At 33.6% G+C, this 18091-nt stretch overlaps 1 protein-coding gene across 7 annotated transcripts in view; it reads left to right on the top strand.

Moving 5' to 3' along the window:
- LOC115225598 (putative carbonic anhydrase-like protein 2) overlaps positions 1-18091 on the top strand; it is a 615762-nt gene that overhangs the window by 497274 nt on the left and 100397 nt on the right. For all 7 annotated transcript variants that reach the window (XM_036498909.1, XM_036498897.1, XM_036498895.1 and 4 more), the window contains 2 exons: positions 5152-5277; positions 11615-11654. In XM_036498909.1, the coding sequence (XP_036354802.1) occupies positions 5152-5277; positions 11615-11654 (166 nt within the window). The remainder of the gene's footprint in view (positions 1-5151; positions 5278-11614; positions 11655-18091) is intronic.

Here is an 18091-nt window from a genome sequence, read left to right as displayed (position 1 = left end):
GGTGGGAAAGATCCTCGCTCGAGTTGTTCTTAACAGAATAATACTTCATATCGTAGATCATGTTTATCTGAATCCCAGTGTATCTGAATGAGATGAATGTACAATTACTCATAAGAGAGCCGTTGAAGCTGTTGACAGATCATTGTGAGATATTCGAAATAATGATGTTCCAATGGGAGGTGTGACAGTTGTTCTATCTGGTGATTTTAGACAAACCCTTCCAGTTATCCCAAAGGAAACGAAAGCTGATGAAATTCGTGCATGCTTTAAATGATCATATCTCTGCACTACATAAAAGCGACAAATGTGTGATGATAGATTATCTGAACAGTTTTTTAATACTGAGAGAAGGAAGAGTAGACAATGAAGGTGCAATACATCCATCGCCTATTTGCACCATGGGGAAATCAGAGGAAGAAGTTATTAACAAAGTCTTTCCAAATCTCAGTGCACAACATAAGGATCACTGATGACTGAGTGAAAAGGTAATTCTAGCCCCGAAAAATATAACAGTGAACGTATTAAACTTCGATCTATTAAAGTACCTTCCTAGAAATTGCTAATCATATAAACCTATTGACAGTTATTGACCCATCACGAGTAGTAAACTATCCAGTTAAGTTTATAAACTCACTGGAACCACCAAGTTTACTTCCTCATAAGCATGGCTTACTGTGAATAAAATTTTGTCACGTTTTATAGAAGTTACTATACTCTCTAGATGTGCAGCAGACAATAATGTATTCATTACTAGAGTTTCATTCTACTAAATACCTACTGATTTTCCACTACAATTTCAAAGAGTAGGATTTACAATTTCACTACGTTTTGCAGTGCCCATCAACAAATCGCAAGGGTAGACATTATCAGTAGCTGGTCTGCAATTAAAGGAGCCTTGCTTCTCTCATGGACAAGTGTATGTTGGATGGTCATGTGTTAGCAGTTCAAAAGATATTTTGATTTACACCTCACAAGGAAATACTCATAATGTTGTATATCAAGAAATTTTATCATAACTTGATTTTATGTGTTTTCTATTTCAAGCATATTATTGTTGTTGATCTCACAGAATTTATGCCAGTAATGATAGAATCACTAATCACAATAATCAAGAAAAAACTCATATATAAAATTTTTTAATGAAATCTCAATATCTTTAACCCGGGCAACATATGTATGTATGTACGTATGTACATACATATATGTATATATATGCGTGTGTATGTATGCACGTATGTATTTATATACATATATGTATGAGCATATATGTATGTATGGACATGTATATTTATATATATATATATATATATATATATATATATAAAAGTTGAGTTGTGGGGTATCGCACGAGTGGGATTATATAAGAAAAAAGGTTTGAAAATGCAATTTAAACGATGTTTATTTACTTAACCGGTATTTACTTAACTCTTTTACCAAAGAGTGAAACCGGTTAAGTAAATAAACATCGTTTAAATTGCATTTTCAAACCTTTTTTCTTATATATATATATATATATATATATACATATACATGTGGAGGCGCAATGGCCCAGTGGTTAGGGCAGCGGACTCGCGGTCGGAGGATCGCGGTTTCGATTCCCAGACCGGGTGTTGTGTGTGTTTATTGAGCGAAAACATCTAAAAGCTCCACGACGCTCCAGCAGGGGGGGGTGATCCCTGCTGTACTCATTCACCACTCTTTCTCTCACTCTTTCTTCTGTTGGCCTGCTCGCTTAGCCAGCGGGGTGGCGTCGTTCGAAGGCTAAAACAATGCGAACACATTGTGACCAGCGATGTGTAGCAACATCTGATGGTCTGGTCGGTCACGTTATCAAGATATATATACATATATAAACATTGATTTACTTGGTTTGCAGCTAAATATAAGCAGGAAAATATAAGCTATAAATTGAAGTCTTTACTTCAGTATTTTTTTACTACATTATTTAAGACCAAATTGGAGTCATTGGATGGTGTGTGTGCCATTCAATTTGATCATCATATGGACACTCATATATAAGCACGCACAGCGCACACACACACACACACAAACACACACACACACACACACACACACACACACACACGAATATACTTCCATATATACCATATCATTAACGGATAAAAGCAAAGAAATGGTATTACAAAACCTCTTCTCGCTCAAAATAAAATGCCCTACAATCCATCTGCATATAAACTAGATCGGCAGTGTATGAATATAATTTGGTTTTCACTCCTTAAGTATTCTTATATCTAAATGAAACTACAGGTCAGTGCGAGATATAGAATAGAAGCTTACATTTCCAACAACTTTTGTGAGGAGCGTGTGTGTGTGCGCGTTTGTGCTTGTATGTGTGTGCGTGCGTGTGTGTGCGCGCGTTTGTGCGTGTATGTGTGTGCGTGTGTGTGTGTGCATGTAGTTTAATAATGAATTCTTCAATAGAGAACTTAGCAAGATTCTGTGAGAATTCTAAAATTTTCCAGTAGATAGACATATATAAAATGATTACCTCTTAAAGTAACTGAGAAATTACGGAGATGTACTTGCATAGCAAGTGACCTGATCTGAGATCGTGTGCTGGAACAAAAACAATTGCAGCGGGGAAGGTGTTTATAAGCCATTTAAGAAACACAAAAAACCGTTAGATTTATTTCAACATTTAATTTACTTCAAATTTAATTTGTCAAAATATTTTCGTCGCTTTGATACCGCGACCTGTTCACTGAAAATTTCAAGAAATTCAATAATTAATGGCAAAGTTTATTTGCCAACAGAATGTGGTGGTACTAAAAAGGACAATGTTACTGTTGTTTAAGCCTCAGGAAAACATATTTTCCAGATGGTTATCGACACACTCTCTGTGTACGAATGGTGTTTGCAAGGGAGGTCATCGCTCCCAACTCCAGCCTTACGTGATACTCACAGACCATGGTTCCTGTGTGGTTACCCGTCCTCACTGTGAGGCAAACACTAGCTGTTGATGAAAGCTTTCTCCACTCACAAACACTATATATTCTTTAAGCGATACACAGTTGCTGATTTCGTATAGTGAAAACTTGTTTTAAATCTCTCTGCAGAAAATTGAATTTTCGTTATATTAAGCCTTTTAACATTTACAGATACGTTTGGGTCTCAGATTTCCTCAGCCTACCATAGTTTTGTAGTGTGGAACATTTTTCACAAGTAGAGAAAGAGTTACAAAGAATTTTGACCTGAGTAATTTGCATACTGACAGAATATGAGCTAACAGAAATAATCTTTCTTGGCTCACCTCTATGTCACAATTCTAGGATCTTGTATTTCAGACGTTCGAAATTTGAATAGAATTTTCATTTTCCAGTCTTTTGTGTAGGTAAAAATGTAAATTATTTACTTGAGTTTGATATAATGTTTTCATTCCTACATATCTGGAATTTTTTTGTTTTTTGTTGCTTTTTGTTAGCTGTTTTTGGAATGTTACCTTATAGTAAGTGACATTGGTCGTTTACACTGACAGAAACAAGTAGTTCAACATGCGCATGTTGGTATATCAATTTATAAAGCAGTTATGCCCACTTTTTCATTACTTTCGGCTTAACCCTCGCGACAAAGAAAAACAAATTTTATACGAAGTTTGCAACAGCACTTTTTATTGTGCTATAAAAAAACATATAAATTAAAACCTTAAAGAACGCTATTAAATTACAGTACTTTTGCTATTAGATTGCTTTCACTTCCTGGCTGCTATCGTTTTGTAATTGAAATAGAAATTTGACTATTAGTTGTATATGAAATTAAGTTGAAACAGGATTTCACGGTTGAATCTATTTAGAATTACAATGTGTTGAATTAAATAATCAACTTACTTTCGGTTAGTGTGAAAATAACTCAATTAGATATCAAGTCTTTATGTCTTAAAACTTATTCAGCTGAACAGCTAAGACGAAATAATTTAATGATAAGAAATTCTTGGAAACCTTACTAAGGGTTCGGAATAAACTATTTAGGCCTTTTGTAATTTCAGAGTAAATCATTCAAATATAAACACCGAATATTGTGAAGGTTTCTTAACATAATGACTTATGAACTTGACAGAATAAACAGAATTCTTGAGGGAAGAGTGCGTTAATCGAATTTCACTTAGTAATTTGTAGTTATTTCACCGACTACAGGTAGACTATTTTAAGTAACTTTATCTGAAGAACTTTAAAGAATTTCATAACACCCACATCGCACTTTATTTCCTTAAAATAATGATTTCTCATGTGGGTTACAAATCACGTACTTTTGTAATGCTGAATCTACTCGCATTTCAGCAGTGGTGAAATTGAAAGTTGGCTCCTATGTGATTTGATCTACGTAACAAAATACCACATGGCAATTATTTCAGTGTGCTTGTGCTTCTATCAAATCATCAGAATTTTGGTTCCTTAAAATAATGTTATACAGTATAGATTTTCCTCTCTATAATAATATGCTAGATTATAAAATGGGTCAATGGAATTATTGAATTCTTCCAATAATTTCAATAATTCCAATAATTCCGATAATTTACACTTATATTATACAGGAATTCAAAAGTATGAAAAAACATTTTTTTTTTCCTTAATAATGCAATTGATACCCTTCGCTGATAGATTTAAAGGATAAGCTGAATAACGGGTGTATTAAGAAAGCATTGAAGCTTATGTGAAAGAATATAGTTATGACAAGAGAAGCTATTATTAGTGTGTAATTCTGTTGATTTTTTTTTAATCCCAGGAAAATATTGCATTATTTTATCTTAACAAAACGAATTAGAACATTTAAATTCTTTATGATGATAATGATGAGGTGAAAGAATAAAAACCAATGAATTAAGAGAAGATTGATGGAGGAGGACAAAGAATGGTAAAATCAGTTATGCAGTGTTAACTGGATGAATGTGAATAACTTTCAGTCAGAGTAAAATTGCATTTTTAATGGAAAATGGGAATACATATATATATATATATATATATATATATATATATATATATATATATATAATATATATATATATATATATATGTACATAATACATACATACATACATACATACATACATACATACATACATACATACATACATACATACATACATATAGTAAATTGATATAGATATTATATGTCTATGTGTTTATTTATCTGTAGATGCGCCAGTTGAGGCAAATGAACCAAGAAGAAACACCAGGCAGCATCCTTTTAGGAAAGAACATTCGTCCAACGATGCCATTGAACAGAAGAACTATAAGGACCAATATAAGCCCAGAAGCACAGGTAAGAGGTTTGTGGTAACGACTGTACGGCGAATGAATATCTATGCTGGTGCTGACACATAACATTAATGTTTAAGATCGCAGAATGAGATTAGAGGGTGGCTATGCAGGCAATTCTAGTAGATCGAGATAATGAAGAGAGGGATGGTGATTTCACTAGAATTAGTGATTATTACTCGTTAAATAAATAGATATCACATAATAAAATTCTTTCAATAAGGAAAGAAATAATTATCATTATCATCAAATTCATCATAATGTTTCTACTGCGCTATCAATAGCATCCCCGTATTGCTGAAGCGTGACCAGCATTGTGTTTTGCGTGTGTAGATCTTTGTATACGACATATGTGTAGCTTTGTCGTAAGATTTAATGTTTCATTTAATTTGCATGTTTGTCTAGTGTGAGTCGTGTTATATTGTTGGCTACATATTTGTTGTTCTTTTTTGCTGTATACTGTGTGAGTTGTTGATTATTATTATTATTGTTGTTATTATTATTATTATTATTATTATTATCATCATCATCATCATCATCATTATTATTGTTATCATTATCATTATTGAGTTTTTGATTATTATTATTATTATTATTATATTATTATTATTATTATTATTATTATTATTATTATTATTATTATTATTATTATTATTATTAAGTAACATTCCGTCTGTCTTTATATACTAAGTTTAAATTTTACCTAGGTCGACTTAGCATTTTATCCTTTCGGGTTTGCTAAAATAAGTATCAGTCGAGTACGGTTGTCGATGTAATCGACTAGGCCCCAACTCCAATATTTCAGGCCTTGTGCCTGTAGTATAAAAAAATATTTATTATTAAGGCGACGAGCTAGCAGAATCGTTAGCACACCGGGCGAAAAGCTTAGCGGTATTTTGTCTACGTTCTGAGTTCAAATTCCTCCGAGGTTGTCTTTGCCTTTCATCCTCTCAGGGGCGATTAAATAAATACCAGTTACGCACTGGAGTCGATGTAATCGACTTACCCTTTCCCTCCCCGCAAATTTCAGGCCTTGTGCCTATAATAGAAAGGATTCTTCGTATTATTATTGCCTTTGCACAGCTTCTAACGCTGGAGATGTACTACGGTGTCACTACCAGTGAACTAAGGTGACACCTCTTATTTTTCGAGCACCTTCCGGTGTATTCGAGCGGAACCAAGCAGTGCTGTTTTCTGCAAGTGCTCTGCTCTTATTGCAGACCCTATTTGTTCAATGTACTTCTCAAGGTTTTTAATCACTGTTCCCAATGCTCCGACAATTATCGGTACCACTACCACCTTTTTCATGGATCACAACTCCTGTTTCCTCCTGTTAACCTTTTATATCTATCGACTTTTCTTTCTTCCTTATCGCATACCTTGTTGTCAGCTGGGCATGCTATATCTATGATCAAGCATAGTTTGATTTCTTTCTCAATTAAGAATGTCTAGCTTCCTATTCTCTATCTCATGGTCGCACTGAATCATAAATTCCCAGAGGATCTTTGCATATCATTTTGGATGATACCTTCGGGTCTGTGGTCGTACCAATTTTTTTCACTGTCAAGTCCATACTTGTTAGTGTCCAATGGACAAGTTTTGCTATATTGTCGTGGCGTCTCTTATATTCCTTCTGGGCTAGTGGCGTACATTAGCTGGTAATATGCCATACGGTTTCGCCATTTTGTCCACAGATTCTGCACTTATCACTCTCTGATATGTTGTCTACTCTGTATTTTATGTAGTTTGTTCTTAGTGCTTGCTCTTGGGCAGCACAGATTAGAACCTCCGTTTCCAGTTTTAGGTCACTTTTAGTCATCCACAGCCATCTTTCTCTGGCTGCCTTATCTTCAACATCTCCTTGAAATTGTCCACGCTTTCTTTTCTTTACCCACCTATTTTCAGTTTCGGTTATTTTCAACTTCTTGTATAGTGCTTTATCTTTGCAATCTTTCATCCTTCACAATCCTCACCTTCTTACTTCTAATAATAGCGGTTCTGTGGCAACTTTTACATACCATGCTATGCTATGTTGTTTTCTTCTGCTCTTCTGTGTTCCCATCCAATCAGTCCTCTTCCCCCTCTTTTTCTTGGTACTTATAGTCTGTCTGTGTCACTTTTTGGGTGGAGTGACTCATATCTATTTAGCAACTTCCAGGTGTTGATAGCTTCGATCTTATTCCGTCCGTTTAATTTCGACTTAAGTGTCAGACTCAGTCTGCGCAAGTACGCCACCTTAAATTTTTCTGTCATTTCTTTCTCAATCAATTTATCCATTTCTAAAATCTTCAAATATTTATAGCCCGTCTCTTCTATCTGCTTCATAACCTTCCTTGACTGTATCGATAGCCCGTCCATACATTTGATTTTACCTCACTCCAAGACTAACACGCCACACTTTCTCAGCCCGAACTCCATACTGATATCAGCACTGAAAGCATACGCTGTATCAATGAGGGAACTGACTTGGTCTTCGTTGACTTTTTGTTGGCGGCTTCTGAATACATACCCAGCTTTTACTTTCCTCAGAATTAGTGTCAGTGGTATCAAGCACAGTACAAAGATCAGTGGGGACATGCAGTCCTCTTGGAAGATTCCCCTCCTAATTTCTACTGTCCCTAAACTTTTTCCGTACACGGAAGACAATTACAGGCCGATATCCTGTTTGCGTTATACGGTAGACAATTACAGGCCGATATCCTATTTGCCACTTATGTGGAAATTATTGACTGGAATACTGACAAAGTCAATGTACGAACATCTGGGGAAAAAATGGAGTCCTGCCACATGAGCAGAAGAGGTGCAAGTGTAAGTGCAGACGTACCAAGGATCAACTCCTGATGGATAAAACTGTACTTAAAGAATGCAAGAGGAGGAAAAGTAACTTAGCCATCGCATGGATCGACTATCGTAAGGCGTATGATATGATCCCCTCACTCTTGGATAATGGAATTTATGAACCTATTTGGTATTGCATCGAATGTTGAGCGATTGCTTCAAAAAAGTGTGGCGAATTGTAGGACGGACCTGACAGCATACGGAAGTTTAGGAACAGTAGAAATCAGGAGGGACATCTTCCAAGGGGACTGCCTGTCCCCGCTGATCTTTGTACAGTGCTTGATATCAGTAACACTGATTCTGAGGAAATCAAAAGCTGGGTATATATTCAAAAGCCGCCAGCAAAAAGTCAACCAATTATTATTATTATTGTTATTATTATTATTATTATTATTATTATTATTATTATTATTATTATTATTATTATTATCGTTTGGTCTTCATATGCTTTGCATCAGCCCCCGAAGCTTTGTTAAATTTAGTTGAAATGATATCCTTATTGCGAAAAATTTCTTGGATAAGGACGGTACATCACTGGATGAAGAGGAGGCTGTCAACAATTGCCATAAAAGGCACAATTTCTGTAATATTAATTTGCTTTTGACTCGTTGGGAAAACGGCAACGACAACAGATTAATTAAGGAGGTAGCATAGAGATCTCCTCATACTACAACAAACTTGCTCCAGAACAACGAAAAAGATGGTGTGCGGATGGAAAGAAGATTAACTTTTGGGGCAAAACTTTTCTTATATATATATATATATATATATATATATATATATATATATATATATATATATCAGTTTAATCCTTTCGATTGAAATACAATAGTACTAAATATTCAATATAGTATTAACAATAGCTTATTGAATATAGAATTTTTTTCTCGATATTCAACAGCTTTTGAGGTATATTGATATCTGATTCTGCATAAATAAGTGAAACCTGTAAACTTAGCATTCCAAATATAAATAAGTTTTGATCTCTTGACCAAAAACGTTACAAATATCTACGTTATCATCTTCAAAGATATTCAACTATAAAAGAATATAGAAGGCTAACAACTGACACCATTTTTTTATTATTCGTTTTCAAATGGTGCTACTGCAGTCTGCATTTGCTGAATAGTTGGGATTATACTTTCACTATGTTCTTTCTGCTTTAATATTTTCCAGTCTAACTATAAATGCGAAACTATTTTTAACTGAACATTCAGTCTGTTCGTTTATCGCACGTGATTCATAAATAACTAACCAACCACCTAGTTCTTTAAGCAAGGTTACTAATACTAGTAGCCTTACATAAAGTTTACTAGTGTCTAACAGTAAGATATGATTTAATTCAATATTTACAGCGACAATTATTTCCATGTAATCATAGCTTTAAGCAGTGTAAATATAAAGTAAGATCTCCTTACTCCTGCAAGGCGATTGCAAATTTACAAACAAGCCAAGTAAATGTAAAGATTGAATGTAGGTTGAGAATCAGATAAATTTTTTCGTCATAAACATGTTTAGGTGAATGTAATGTTTTTAGTCGACGCTGTAATATTTTTTAGACATATGTTAACAAATGCTTGCTAAACATCGTCGGACATAATAAACGAGATTTATTTGGCCTGGTTTCGAAAGATGTTACATCCTCTTTAGAATTCATATGCTCGTCTCTTCGTACAGAATTCCAGTAAATCTGTCTGAATTGTAAAATTCCAGTAAATCCGTCAGAAATAACGCTTTGCTGGTAGCAAATTCATTAGCACTTGCATTAATCAGCATCTATAAATAATTTTTAATGTGTATCAAAGTTAATTTGTTTTAGATACTTTGGACAAATGCACACAAATAAGTATTGATATCTCTTCCACGGATAGAAAAAGGTACATCGATTTGATCTGGTTTCAAAGATTGTTGGATTCTCCTGAAAAGTCACTAACTAAAATTCAAATAGATGCAGTGCAAGAAGCAGTCAGTTGTTCAAATAAAACTTTTTAAATAGTGAAACTAAATTCAACAGCTTTTGTTTGCTTTTAGCCTGTTAAAAGGGCTCTTCCAATATGTGTGTGTGCGTCTTTTACTTGTTTCAGTTATTAAACTGCGGCCATGCTGGAGCACTGCCTAGAAGATTTTTAGTCGAACGAAATTACCCCAGTACTTACATTTTTGCTAAACCTGCTTCTTATTCTGTCAGTTCTTTTACCAAACTGCTAAGTTACAAGGATGTAAACACAACAACACAAGTTATCAAGCGGTGGTGAGAGATACACAGAGACACAAAGACATACACACGCGCGCGCTCACATACTCACACACACACACACACACATATATATATATATATATATATATATATATATATATATACGACGGGCTTCTTCCAGTTTCCGTATGGCAAATCCACTCTAAAGGCTTTGGCCGGTCCGAACCTATAGTAGGAGGCACTCTAGGTTTCACGCAGCGGGACTGAACCCGGAACTATGCAAGCTTCCTACCACACATCCACACCTGCGCCTCCATATATGTGTATGTATTACAGTATGAGTGCCTGTACTTATACTTGTGTACAAGGACGTTATTTTATATTTACATGTACACGAGTAAGTGGAAAACTATGATTTTTTAAAACTTCTTCCTAAGATATTATTATTGCTTTGGTCAAATTCAGCTCTGATCGAACGCATTCATAATGAAATGAATAGCAGCCATAACGAGCCTTCTATTTGTTCGCCTAAAAATATAATTGCCAATAGTTCCTGAACTTTATGACGATAGGATATGATCTGATGGAGATTTGGTTGCCATTCCTAGCAACTTGAGTGACTGCGTAGGTTTTTTTAGGGTGGTGTTGTTGGGGAGAAATCGGTAAATATATAGAAGTTATTGTTTGAAGGAAATAAAGTTGCATTTTGTTGCTCTCTCTCTCTCTTTCTCTCTCTCCCTTTCTCTCTCTCTCTCTCTCTCTCTTTCTCTCCTTCGACCTCGTTCCCTCTTCCTCTCTTTCTCTCTATGCCTTTCTTTTACTTTGATAGTTATCTCTTTCCACTTTAAATACTATTGTTATAAAACTATAACCACTTTATCTATTATTATAAACAATAACTTTAGTTATGTCAGAATAATATATCAAGACTGCCGAGAAAAATTACTATACACTGAGAAAACGGTGAAATCTAAGATATGAGTTAAGAAAGAGGGGAGGGTATTGCAAGAATGAGGAAGATGAATTGATATGAGAGATGAGACAGGGGGGTGAATGAGTTGATGATAAATGTATTAGTATCGTTAGATACTACATTTACTCAGATTAGTAATATGTGCTGTTGAAAAATGTGTTTTCTAAGACATCTCGTAATGAAAGTTAGATAAGAAAACTTAAAGGAACTGATCTTTTCACCATCTATTTTGATCTGAGAGAAACACTGAAAATATTTATCTTAAGCCATTGATGTATTTCTGAATGGTTTTACACATTTATTCTTTGCAATCTAATCTTTCTGTATTTTCAGTCGAAAGAATGTTCAATAAAAAAAGAATTATTTTATACTGGTAAGTAGTTACTTTCTATATTTAATATTTTTATTGTGTTTTATTATTAGTTTGTTTTTTTTGCAGACTCCTAGGAAACTTAAATGAGAAATTGTGTACATGCTTAAAGCGATATATGTATGCGTGTGCGAATGTGTGTGTGTGTACGTGCGCGCACATCTGCTGGCGTCTAAAGTAAAAGAAAGCCAGTTTCCTCATCTCTCTCTTTCTCTCCCTGCATGAGCCTGTAAGCATATATTTCAAATATATCTAGATAAACTCCTCTCTCTCTCTCTCTCTCTCTCTCTCTCTCTCTCTCACTCACGCACTCTTAATGTTAGGTCTAATCCACAAAGTTTTTTTCAATGGAACGTTGAAATTATAGATAGATAGATAGATAGATAGATAGATAGATAGATAGATAGATCGACAGGCAGACAGACAGACAGACAGATAGACATACAGACAGACAGACAGACAGATAGATAGACAGACAGACAGACAGATAGACAGACAGATAGATAGATAGATAGATAGATAGATAGATAGATAGATAGATAGATAGATAGATAGATAGATAGATAGATAGATAGATAGATAGATAGATAGATAGATAGATAGATAGATAGATAGATAGATAGATAGATAGATATGAATTTATGACAGTTATTTGTCAACTTTTGTTCAGAATGTAATATTATAGCTGTTATCAGCTGAGAGATACGGAACACCTTTCGTTTTTTGTTTTTGTTTTTGTGTTTTTTTTTTTGAAATTATGATACAATTTATTTTATCATGGAACCAACACTCATTTGAATACTTCTGCGAAATTTTAAGGACATTGCAAGTAATTTTTTTTCACTCTTAAAGAAGGTCTTTGGCTGCGAAAAGCTCTATGGCATGTTTACTTATAAGAAGTACTCGATATGGCATTCACAAAGTGAACGATTCAACTCAAGCCATTTAAGAAGCATAACACCAAAGAAAAGGAAAGCTTCCATTTTTGAAATTAGGGACTTATTATTCATAATCATTGCACAAACATAGTTTACAATAATAACGTATAAACGTATGTATAATAATGTATAAACGTAATTTTGATTTGTTTTAAGTCTCTATTCTTCCTTATTTTCCATCATAATCTGTCATGATGTATTAGACATTTTTTTCAATTTTTAATGCCTTCACTCTTTAAGATATACTTGTTCTCTGTAAACATATATTACTCTATAAGAGTTATTCTCTACAGAATGATTTAAGCTGTATATATTGTAAGCTATGTATATTAATATTAATTAACAACGTTTGAAATTAATGTTGCGGTGAAGTTAATACACTGTCGCTAACTCTGAACAAATATGGCCCTGTCTACTTCGTAATCATTCTGCAATAAGTTGGACATAACCTCCGGCGACTTAAGTCTTCTGAGACAGTGAACCTGAGTCGGACACTCTGCGGAAGAACGTCAGATAACATAGATTGTCCTTGTGTGAAAGACTTAATACGTTCCACAGTTAAACACCATATCTTTTTGAGTACCTTCAACGGAATTCACCATGCTACAAGCTTTTGCACCAAGCCTACAGTCTAAGGGTGATTCATGTTCCTTTTTGCTTCCCCTTTCCTGCCGGTTTCGGGAACGATGCAAAACAATATAATAACTCTAGCTCAACAAGAAAAAAAAAGAATGTGAAACTTTTCAGTATTTAATATCGTACTTTAAATCATTATCTTGAAGTTTTCAGTTCAACAACACCTATGTGTAGAAATTGGAAAGGTTTCATTTTCTCAAAGAAAATTGAGCTAAATACTCCATCGATGACAATATGTTCGGTTTGGATACTACTTGTTATATTGTTATGTTCAATATTCTAAATAGATTTCACGTGTTTAGTATTAGATATAAAATACATCTACAATTACACTGAAGGTAAGTGTTGCCTCACACACATCAAGGCTATACTTTTTCAATGATCTTTAATATATAGTGGTGCTATTAAGGATGTACACATACACACACACACTCACAGGGGGAGAGAGGGGGAGAGAGAGGGGGATACAGACAGGCAGAGACGTCTAGTTTCGCAAATATTAATGAATTATTATTTTAATATCAATAGCTTAAACAACGGCCACACTAACTCTATTGCAGCTATAAACGGACTAAATATATTCGGTTTCGTAATCCTTTTTCAAATGGTTATTAGGATCAAAGTAGAATGATGGAGAAAACAAAATGTGTAAACGTCATTAAAATAGGATTTGCTTTTATCCCATAATCTTGCAGCTGCTCTTGTGAAGGCATACACGCACATACACATTTTCCATGATATTCCTTAAACTATGCACGGTTTGAATCTGTTAGAAGTAACAGAGAAACGTTGATCTTTTTTTATTATTGAACTATTAACCCCAGCTTTTCTGTTTTACAGCAAATCTCTCTCACTGCTTAAAATGGTGTAGTCTTCATTCTTCAACGTGTGCTATGTATACAACCCAACAAATGAGGCTCTATGCGGTAACTGAACCTGCTAGAAATAGCAACCAAATTACCTTCGGTTCACACCGTTCTGTATTTATGAAAATAAAATGGGGTTGTTAGATTAGGTAACGAAAATCCTAAATATATATTGCCTAAAAAACAAAAGACAAGCTGGTCATATCTGGGGCAATGTTTGCCATAGGGCTGCCCAATCAATGCTGACTTGGGGCTCATTAACAATAACAGCGTGCAATGTTTAGGTATTTCCACGGGAGTGGAACATGTATTGAACGAATATTTCCAGCAACACTATCCACTATGCCACAAACATGTGATTGAAATATTTTTGAGAATATGTGAAGTTAAATTCAAGGTAGCCAAATTGAACTGAAATCAACCCTAGATTATCTCGTTTTTTGCGTTAAATAACAAACCTGTAAACTTCATCATGTTATCTTTTATAAATTCAGCATGCATTATGCAGATATATTTAAACCAGAGTGGTATTTTCTTTTATCAACCCAAGAAAATGTAAGTTGACCTTATCAGGATTTGAACTGAGAACGTTAAGTACTATAACGAAATATTGAAAGGTATTTACAATATCATTTTATATATATATATATATATATATATATAACTAATAATAATATTAGGGAATAAATCCAAACTTACAGGGAAAAATTAGATTTAGGATTAAATCCAATATTATATTATATTAAATTAGAGATAAAACCACTATTAGGCAAATCAAATAGTGAAAAACATAAGCCAATACATAAAATTAATTTTAAAATATAAAAGTTAAAAATTTAAAAATAACTTAAATAATTTAAACTTATAAATTTTAAATATATATATACAAATATATATATATATATATTATATATATATATGTATGTATGTATATATTAATATTTATATATTATTTATTTATTAATTTATTTATTTATTTTTTTTATATTATTTAAATAATTTTTTAAGTTTTAACTTTTATATTTTTAAATTAATTTTATGTATTGGCTTATGTTTTTCACTATTTGATTTGCCTAATAGTGGTTTTATCTCTAATTTGATATAATATATATATATATGTATATATATATATATATATATATATATATATATATATATATATATATATATATATATGTATATGTATATATATATGTATATGTATATATATATGTATGTATGTATGTATATATACGACAGGCTTCTTTCAATTTCCGGCTACCAAATCCATTCACAAGGCTTTGGTCGACCCGAGGCTATGGTAAAAGACACTTTCCCAAGGTGCCACGTAGTGGGACTGAACCCTGAACAATGTGGCTGGTAAGCAAACTACTTACTACACACAGCCACTCCAGTGCCTATAATACACACACACACACGCACACAAGCACACACACACACACACACACACACACACACACACACACACACACACACACACACACACACACACACATATATATATATATATATAAATATATATATATATTAATACTTAGCAGAAGTAACAGAGTAGCTCTCGGAAGTTGAGTCACTCTGTTACCTCTGCTAAATATTAATAAAAATATATATATACACATTTTTTAAATTCTATTTTTCCTGTTTGCACTAGAATATCTATACACACTCACACACACACACACACACACACACACAAACACACACATACATACATACACACATACATACATACATACATACATACATACATACATACATACATACATAACGCAAGCACCAATGGCGTTTATAATTTACGTCGAGTGTGTTTCGTTAGAATTTTATTAGTGCATTCACAGAAGATTGTATCATAACATATAATCTACCATTTGTGCTTAACTTATACCTGTGGCACTCCAAGGACCAACCCACTTTTGAATCTACGGTATAAACTGGATATGATATGAAGGATGCTGAAATGTTCCTGGTTTTAAGGGTGTCGTGCATGGCCTGTCTGTCTGGAGGCCCAAACTTCCGAGTTCTTTTATATATACATGTATATATATATATATATATATATATATACATATATATATATATATATATATATATATATATATATATATATATAAGACATTTTTTCTCTCTCTACCCTAAGGCATTTTTCTAACTCGCCAGCTCAAAGTTTACTCGTCCTGTCGAAAGACGCCTGTCTGTGACGTCTTGTTTTTGTTATTATTATTATTATCATTATTGTTTTTACGTATTTTTGTATTCTTATTCGTGTAACATCGTCCGTTTTTCCGTCCTTGTTTTGTATACATTCGAGGCTTTCTTCTAAGGAATCCAATGCGCTCGGCTTAGATTTTCCTTTGGGGCTGGCCAGATCGGAGCAATCTCAAGATTAATCAGCCGAAATTGCGAGGATGATCCGGTTCTTGACTGAAGATTGAAGGCTTCGAATGTCCCGTCCGTGTTTTTTGTATCGTCTTCTAAATGTTTTGCGTTCTTGTTCCAGTTTGTATTTTTTACATATATATATATATATATATATATAGAGAGAGAGAGAGAGAGAGAGAGAGATAGATAGATAGATAGATAGATAGATAGATAGATAGATAGATAGATAGATAGATAGATAGATAGATAGATAGATAGATAGATAGATAGATAGATAGATAGATAGATGGATAGATAGATAAATTATCTATGTTGCAATGTATTTATGTGTCATGATCCTGAATTGGGTAAGGGACGTATGGACCGTGAATTCTGAAACAAATGTTGAGGTCGTTTGGGCAATGCTGGAGGTATGTTCTCTACATCATGCAAATGATGTATCATTCACGGTGGCGTGGGAATGAATAGTGTTTAAGGCGATCCCAGTAAGCAAGATCAGTCATGCTCTTAATTATTTTAGTGAATGTCCTCTGGGGTAATTCAATTTTCAAAATGTTTTGTTTTGACTAGGGAGACCACAGGGGGCAGCATTATTCGAGGTGTGGCTGTACAAAAGAGTAGAAAAGATGAATGATGACACCTTGTTCTCTGGACCAGAAGATTCTTAGGAGCCAGGAGCCTATCCTACGAGCTATATCGACCTTATTGTTGAGATGGGAACTCCAGCTGAGATTGTTATTAATAATAACTCCTAGGTCTCTGATATTATTAGATGCTGTGAGTGGTTTCCCTGAAGGGAGAGAATATGGTTGTTTTAGGCATGGTTTTTCTTCCAAAATGCATCAATTCAAATTTTTCCTCGTTTACTTGCTTTTTATTTTTATCTGCTCATTGACTTACAGCATGTAGATCGGACTGGAGTTCACTTCGGTCTTCTCCATTGATAATTTTCTGGAGCTTGGCGTCATCAGCGAATATTTTAACTTTGCTGTGTTTCATGACGCTAGAAATGTTTATATAGGCTATAAACAGAAGCGGGCCCTAAGACAGTCCTCCGAGGGTGACTTTTGCTGGACTTGAGTGGATTCCACCGATCACAACAAGTTATATTCTGTTCTCTAGGAAATATTTAATCCAGAGTGGTAGTTTTCCACAGATTCCAACATTTGACAATTTTGACAGTAACATATTGTGGATGACTCCGTCGAACGCTTTACTGAAGTCAAGATATACATAGATATATATACATATATATAGATACATGATATATATATATATACAGATATAAATATATATATATATTGATGTGAAGATTGCATTGTTCTACATCATTTTATTCCTTCTGGAATAATACCAATGTTTTTTCGAAACATATGTCGGAAGTATAAGGATTTGAATAACATCTACTTTCAACTGCATTTATTTATTTATATATGATATATATATAATGTGTATATAGTCTATATAATACATGATATATATATTTATATATACATATATATAAATGGCGATGCCCCAGCATGGCCACAGCTCATGAGCTGAAACTAAAAAATCAAAATCAAAATCAAATATATAAATATATGCATATGCATATATACATATGTATATATATATATATATA

The sequence above is a fragment of the Octopus sinensis genome, linkage group LG2 (genome assembly GCF_006345805.1).
Source record: "Octopus sinensis linkage group LG2, ASM634580v1, whole genome shotgun sequence".
NCBI classification, from domain to species: domain Eukaryota; kingdom Metazoa; phylum Mollusca; class Cephalopoda; order Octopoda; family Octopodidae; genus Octopus; species Octopus sinensis.
Note: the sequence above shows the minus strand (reverse complement) of the source record. Positions and strands in the feature narration are given on the sequence as shown.